This window comes from Arvicola amphibius, chromosome 3 (genome assembly GCF_903992535.2).
Source record: "Arvicola amphibius chromosome 3, mArvAmp1.2, whole genome shotgun sequence".
Classification (NCBI taxonomy): domain Eukaryota; kingdom Metazoa; phylum Chordata; class Mammalia; order Rodentia; family Cricetidae; genus Arvicola; species Arvicola amphibius.
In genome coordinates, this window is record NC_052049.1 from 56694670 (window position 1) to 56702532 (window position 7863).

Consider the following 7863-nt stretch of genomic DNA (forward strand, 5'->3'; position numbering starts at 1 on the left):
ACCAATATGGTTAAGTATGCAGAAAAGGGACCCTTTTCTGCATACTTTGTTAGCCAGTGTACTGTGGGGCCATGCAGCTGTTTACAAGATGCTGTTGAGGGTGTCTGGACCTCAAGACAGGAGGGAACCAAGTTTTCTTTGGTTCATTTTGTTGGCTATACTTCACCTCAGTGCCATACTCCACACCTCCAGCTAGACACCTATGCCAAATGCCACATGCAGGCCTGAGACTCCCTTGGCAGGGTTGATCATGGACATCTCTGCTGCTAAAGGACACCCCCGTCTGCTAGGAAGCATTATAAGAAACCAAGGCCTGGTCTACTCTAGTGCAGGCACACACCACTGGAGATATATCTCTACCTGCGACAATGGTAAATTTTAAAGCCTGTGATAGAGATTTAAAATGCAAAATACTCAACGGTGAGGAATGGTTTGAGCCAATAAAGTACAAAAAAAAATGTAGCCAAGTGTAAAGACTAAAGCTGTCTCGGGGTAGTTCCCTTCACCCCTCCACTTACTGTGGCCCGTGATCTGAGCTCTAGTCCTGCAGCTTCTAAATGCTGAGCCTTCAGCAGTCACTTTCACTGACTGCTCGAGGTTAAAAGAGACACTCAATGGCATCCCTTCTCAAAACTTCCCCTCTGCATCCCAGTTTACCATGGCCTAAACTGCTGGGGCTGAAACCTCCCACCACATTCTCAAAGCACTCTTCCCGCCTAGGCCAGTGTTGGGATTACAGCCCTAAGCAACAGGCAGTTTTATCCTCTGCTGACTGACCCTCAGGGAGTTTGTGCCAGTTAAGCAAATTCTCCACAATCTGAGCCACACCCTTAGCCACACAGAAAATTGGGATTTTATTATACTCGTGCTATTAAACTTGACAACTGCTAAGTAGCAACAAAAATTCAATGCATGTTTAGAATATGCAGACATTTCTATACTTGGCTGTAGATACTAAGCTGTCTTGTTTCAAGACATACTTATACCACAAAAATGTTTTAGCAACTGTTTTGTAAAAGAGGTAAAGGCAATTATTTTTGGAGGTTCAGGAAAACAACTAAGGCACAAACTATTCTCAGAATAGGAAAATTTATTACTGTTTCAACTGTCAAAATTTAGGATCTTGGTCTTTCCTTCTTGCCTTTGTACAGGGCCAAAAGGGACACATTGGCTACTTTAACAACCTTAAAGCGGACTCCAGGAATATCACCTACAGCATGACCCTTTCGACCAAATCCAGCAACCAGAACTTCATCGTTTTCCTGAAATAAAAATGAAGTCCATTTAGATTTCAGTAGCAATTAAATTCATACTAATTAAAGGAAATGCCCAACGCCAGAATTAAAGCGTCCCCCACCCAAGCAGAAGTACAGACTATAAGGCACCCACCTCAATGAAGTTCAAGCAACCATCATTGGGAACGAAAGCTGTGATCTTCTTGCCGTTCTTGATGAGCTGTACCCTGACACACTTCCTGATGGCAGAATTTGGCTGCTTGGCTTCAACTCCTCTGCAACATCAACAGCACACTGATGTTCACACCAGGGAACAAGATTTTTTTAAAAAACGACTAGCACCCACCCTCTCAATTCACGCTCAAATCCCTCGGATACCGTGATTTCAACTAAGTCTTTCTTTCGCCTAAGATTTCCCCAGAACTGTTGAGAGAACATTTAGCTCCTTTGGAGCTGCAAAAATGAGGTAACAAAAATTCCAATTTGTCAAACACAAAATTTGTCACACACAAAAATCACTTTTGAAGGTGATAACTTCCAGGCCAGGTGTGGTGGCTCAAACCTTTAATCCCAGAAGGGAGATCTCTTGCGTTCTAAAAAGCATTAAGTTCTAGGCCAGCCAGGGCTCCAGAAACCAAAACAAATAGTTCAAGACCAGCATGGTCTACAATGTTGAGTTCCAGGACAGGCTCCAAAGCTAGAGAAACCCCGTCTCAAAACCCCCCCACCCAAAAATAAAGGCAATTTTTGGGGGCTGGAGAGATGGCTCAGTAGTTAAGACTGCTCTTCCAAGGTTCAATTCTCATTACCCACATGGCAGCTGTCTCTATCCCTAAGATCTGACATCCTCACACAGGTATAGTAAAAAATCAATGCAAACGAAATAAAAAGAAAAAAAGCAATTTCTCAACCCCGAAAAGATTAAGAAAGTACCAACTGGTTCGGTCACACTTTGAACAGTCTCACACTGTTCGACACGGTCTTCGTTATCTAAAGTTTTCTCCCGGTCCACCCAGAACAATGCTTAAGTTAAGAAAACCTTTTTAATTCTATCTAGATCAGAACACTAATCCTGACATAAACAAGGGTACCTTCCATTCTTTCTCCTTAAAAACCCAAACCAACGTGGCCTCAGGATCTTTCGTAGCTTCGATGAATTACTTGTTCTCAATTGCGATAAAGCAAGGCTTTTAAGAAGCAGTTTTCACTTACACTTTTTCCAGCACGATTCCCTTGGCATGAGAGGCACCTCCAAAAGGATTGGCCTTCAGGGCCGTGCCCAAGTGGGCTTTCTTGTATTGTTTATCATGCCACTTCTGGTCCCGTCGGTGGCTGCGGAGCTTCCTGGCAGTACGGAGACCACGACACTTGCCTGAAATTAAAACACCAGAGTTCTTTGCAAACCCGCCTAGGTCGCTTTAGTACACAAGCCTTGGCCGGACGAGCCTTTAACCCCGGAGTCTGTAGCTCACCTTAGTCCATGGGCCAGTTGCCCTCACAATTCCCTACTAATTCGGAGATGTAAAAACACACCCCGATGCGGCCTTTAGCTTACATGGATTTCCAGAGCACGGCTCTGGGGTAGCTGCGCCTGCCCGGCAAGGCGGCCCGTAAACCGCATGAGCCCTCCGGCCACGTGTCCGCGGAAGCCTCTTCCTCCGGCCTCCACCCCAGTGCAGCCATGCTCCCCGCTCTATCGCCCCACGACTGACTGTACCCCGAGCCCCAGGTCCCGCCCGCAGGCGCTCAGCCCGACCACGCACGGCTCACCCATCTTGCCGACGCCACGGGCCCGAGAGAAAGAGAGAACCGGAGCAGGAAGAACCCACAAGGCACTGCGTCAAGCCCCGCCCGGCCGAGGACCCCGTGCGGCCGTCCGAGAGGCGCCTGTGCCGATGTGGGAGCCTCCTTTGGAAATTGCTCATTGCCTCCACTTTACCGAGACACAATCTGAGTTTTATTCAATTTTTATCAAATTCAAAGCGATCTAGTTTACGTTGTTATTTCTTTCCAGGCAAACAACAAAGATAGAGGAATATGGACTACGAATCCCAGAAATCTTTGCGGTAAATGCTTACTGCGCAGGCGTTTCCGGCAATCTCCCGCGTGGTTAGGGTTGGGCGGCGCTAATTCGGAGAGGGCGGAGCGGGACGTCTCTGAAGTCGCTGAGTGGCGGAGTCCTGAATTTTAGTCAGGAAAAGAGGCTTCTGAGGGTCACACTGAACGTGCTGCACAGTAAATTGTAAATTTTAATGAGGCAGTGATGCAGTAATGAAAAAAATCCAGCCAGACTTTAGCTTTAAAGAGTGAGCTGACATTTGCTGGTCGTGCGTCCTCGATTATACTTTTAATTTAGTACCTTTACAACTTGAGTTTGTTCTGGAAAGTGAAGTAAATATAGGTTTTTCTAGGATGTTGAGTCACTTAACAACAAAAAAATTAATATCCTTGCCTGGGTATTTGGCAGTTAAGAGAATGAAGATTTCTGCTCATGTAAAGTTCAATATCTAGGTGTGAAGGGGCAGACTAAAAGTAAAAAAAATTACAAACTGACATGTTTTAGAAAAAATTTATTTAGTAGCACAGCAGGTGGATTTATCGGGTACTTTAAGAACACTTTGCCGAGCCAGTCGGTGGTAGTGCACACCTTTAATTATAGCACTTAGGAGGCAGAGACAGGTGGATCTCTGAGTTCGAGGCCAACCTGTTCTACAAGAGCTAGTTCCAGTTCAGGCTCCAAAGCTATCAAAGAAATCCCGCCTTTTTTTTTCCTTCGAGACAAGTTTCTCAGTAGCTTTGGTACCTGCCCTGGAACTAGCTATTATAGACCAGGCTGGCCTTGAATTCACAGAAATCTGCCTGCCTCTGCCTCCCAAGTGCTGGGATTACAGGCATGAGCTACCACTGCCCGGCTCAAGAAAAACCCTGTCTTTAAAAAAAAAAAAACGAAAACAAAAACAAACAAACAAACAAAACCCCCGCATCTCTGTACGTTACTTTGGAGCTGGGAGCCTATTTTTAATCATAGGATACAGCCTTCCAGAAAGGGTTCTCTGTCAATGAACTGAGAGATCAGTGAATAGTGAGACGAGATTCTCTGAAGGCCTGCTCGCTACACTGAGACAGGGAACTCTACCACAGTATAAAGCTTTCTAAAACTCCTGCGGTGGCCAAGCACCACTTTTAAAGCTTTAAACTGGGGGATTCTTTTTTTTATTATTATTGATTTTTATTGAGCTTTACATTTTTCTCTGCTCCCCTCCCAGCCTCTTCCCTCCCCCCCCCCTTCAACCCTCCCCCAAGGTCCCCAGGTAGATTAGATCTATGTAAATCTCTCTTACTGTCTGCGGTGTCTAAATTCTCTGGGATTGTGGTTTGTGCGCTGGTTTTTGCTTTATGTTTTAAAAACACCTATGAGTGAGTACATGTGATAACTGTCTTTCTGAGTCTGGGTTACCTCACTCAAAATGATGTTTCCTAGCTCCATCCATTTTCCTGCAAAATTCAAGCTGTCGTTATTTTTTTCTGCTGTGTAGTAAGTGCTCCCTAAGCTGGGGGATTCTTAAATAAGCTTCGTAGTTTTCTGGGAGAGACAAAAGCAGTTCTAGATGGTTCTGGAACCATTTAGTAAAGTGTAGTTGTAAAAGGAGGTGATAGCGCCGTGGACACTCAGTGGAGGGGCTAAAGTGGCTGGATTGGTTTGACTGGTTTGGGGTAAAGTCTAGGATGGTTTTCTGAGGACTGGGTTTTGAATGAGAAGGAGAATTGAAAAGAATGTGTGATTAACGGAGATTGCCGGAACCTCGGTACTGTGGGGAGTTTGGAATGCTGCAGTCCAGAAGGCCTTATCCTGAGCCCAGCCCTCTGAACAACCTCTCCTTGCCCGTTGCTGGGTTGGCGCTAACATCTTGTGACTGATACTTAAAAACCTGCTTTCACCAGTCAATCCAAAAGCTAAGAATCTCATCGGATAGCACCTTGGGCCAATAGAAAGCTTTCCCTGCCTTAATGCTTCTACATCTCTGCTGCACTTACGATGCTTTTGTTCTTTGAAATTGTACAAACTTCATGAAACTGCTCTGAACTGGATCATGGAATTGGGGGTAAGTTAAATCTGTGTTCCCGGAACACGGTAACACAAAATGTCTCCAGCATAAACCGTCCTAGTTCCTTTAAGACGAGAGCTGTGACGTTTATGTCATTGACTTTTTCACTTGAGCAAAATTTTTTTTTTTTTTTTTTTTTTTTTTTTTTTTTTTTTTTTTTTTTGAGACGCGGTGTCATGTAGCACAGGCTGGGTCTTGAACAGATCCTCCTTCCTCAGTTTCCTAAGTGGCATGATGACAGACATGAACAGCCACACCGGGTCTGGAAGAATGCTCTGTTTTGCATGTTCAATTTCACACCCAGGGATGTGAAGTGGGTCCGTAGACTTAAGTTCAGCAAAACCCTGAACAGATTTGTTGTTCACACAACAGAGTAACACAACAGGAAGATAAACACCACCTGACCTTGAGGGATGCTCCGAAGAGGGAAAGAAAACAAAAGAGACAGTTTCTACCTTCTTCCTCAGCACCACTGGGGACACATACACCTATGCCAGCTTCCTCAGTCAAATGACAGGGTGATGTAGACAACAGGTACCTTCTATTCTGGAGATCTCTCAGATACATATGAAGACCACCACGATGCTATTCTCTGAGACAAAAACATAGTTGGAAGTCAGTAACCCCTTTACAAATGGCTCAGCCAATAGTCGGTTGGTAACATCGTTTCTATGTGAACAAGCGCTTCACTCCCTTTGCCTAGACAAGGCCAGAGCCTCCTATCATAAGAAAATCCTGTTTTACAGCAGCTAACCAGAAGTTGTAGACAAGAAAACAGCTCTCTTTAAATAGAGATGTACTAAAATGAACCAACTCCCTTATTCCAGCAGTTGATCACAGACTCTCAAGTAAGCCTGTCCACTTTCTGAGTTCTAACAGCATGACTTCTTTTGTTTCTCTTTCCTATCTCTCTTCTCTAGACCCAGGCCAAATCTTAATCTTGACTATTATGACAGTCTAAGCATCCATTTCCACTCAGCAACCCACAGAATTCCACTACAGGACGTTCCCTCTTCTGCCTCTGGATAGCTGCTAAGGTCTCCAGCCTGCCGGACCTGTTTTTTCTCTCAAATGCCAATAAAATTGTCCTGGAGTCTCCCTCTGAGACTGCTTGTAAATTATTTTTTATTAAAAAGACAATTAACCTGAAAAAGATGTCCCCAGTGAGAACTCTATTACTGTCTAAAAGAGTTAACACAGGCAGGGAACAGTATGGGAATTTCCAGATACTAGAGACTGAGGAGATGTTAGTCACAAGATAAAAAGATACAATGGTAAGAAATTCCAAAACTGTATGACATGGAGTGTGTACTTAAAAGTTGTACTCAGCAGCAATGGCACACACCTTTAATGCTAGCACTTGAGAGGCAGAGGCAGGGAATCTCTGAGTTCAAGGCCAGCCTGGTCTACAAGAGTGAATTCCAGGACAGCCAGAGCTGACACAAAAAAAAAAACACAAAAAACAAAAAAACACAAAAAACAACCTTCGTTTTTTCTTGGGGGGGAGGGAGAAATGAAAAAAAAGTTGCTAAAAGATTTTAAGGTACTTAACACACACAATAGGCATTTGAGGTAATGCATATATTAAGCAGATTACTTTAGCCACTGATACCTGCATATATAGTTCCGTTTCCTCAGTCAAATGGCATGATGATGTGGAGAACAGTGGCTTCTCTGTTGGAGATTCTCTGAGACATGTGAAGACCAGCATAACGGTATCTTCCCACACACATACATGGCTGCTTTTATAACCATACATGCATACATATAGATCATGTTGCATACCATATGTGTGTATAATTATTTGATTAATTTTTTTGTTTTTTTGTTTTGTTTTGTTTTTCGAGACAGCGTTTCCCTGTGTAGCTTTGGTACCTGTCCTGGAACTAGCTCTTATAGACCATGCTGTCCACCTACTCACAGTGATCCACCTGCCTCTGCCTCCCGTGTGCTGCGACTTTAAAAATAATTTAAAAAAAAAATTTCTCTGGTTAAATTGTATCACCACCTTACACTAAAAGTAAACCCCCAAATATCTTAAAGGTTTAAATATCTGCAATGAAACTCACAAGAAAACAAAATTTGATATGTATCTATTTGAACTTGGGGGAGGAAACTATTTTTAAAAAATAGAGTTAAGAAAAAGGAGTTAATCATATTAAAATTGAGAGTCTCCATCAAAAACATCTGAAAGAGCAGGGGGTGTAGCTCAGTGGCAGAGCACTTCCATGGCAAAGGTCCTGGGTTCGGGGCCCAGCCCTGAAAAAGAATTCTGAACAATTAAAAGACCCAGTTATAAACTGGGGCTTGGTGTTCGGTTGTACAACTGACGATAGGCTGATACTTTAAAATGTTTGTGCATAATAAGAAAACAAATTCTCCAAAGGGGACCAGTAAAAGAAAAAAATAGCATATTCCAGAAACAGAATATCCATAACTTCTTGAAAAGCCATGCATCCTTTCTGACTGTGGCTTAAAGCACAAAGCTAGCCTTGAACTTTACTGGGAGAGCATTCTCTTAT

At 43.6% G+C, this 7863-nt stretch overlaps 1 protein-coding gene across 1 annotated transcript; it reads right to left on the bottom strand.

Annotated features, from left to right (window-relative positions):
- Positions 1-1070: 1070 nt before the first annotated feature.
- Positions 1071-3068, bottom strand: Rps23 (ribosomal protein S23). The gene is made up of 4 exons (XM_038323339.1): positions 3006-3068; positions 2448-2607; positions 1390-1510; positions 1071-1262 (listed from the first exon to the last, which is right to left on the bottom strand). The coding sequence occupies exons 1-4, from the start codon at positions 3007-3009 to the stop codon at positions 1116-1118; spliced, it is 432 nt and encodes a 143-aa protein (XP_038179267.1). The 5' UTR covers positions 3010-3068; the 3' UTR covers positions 1071-1115.
- Between the last annotated feature and the right edge of the window lie 4795 nt (positions 3069-7863).

Excerpts from the sequence above, each read along its gene's own strand:
- Rps23 (XM_038323339.1), bottom strand. Across the intron at positions 1,511-2,447 it reads GGAATCGTGCTGGAAAAAGT|AGGAGTTGAAGCCAAGCAGC; the intron begins GTAAGTGAAAAC and ends TTGATGTTGCAG. Across the intron at positions 1,263-1,389 it reads GTTGCTTGAACTTCATTGAG|GAAAACGATGAAGTTCTGGT; the intron begins GTGGGTGCCTTA and ends TTTTTATTTCAG.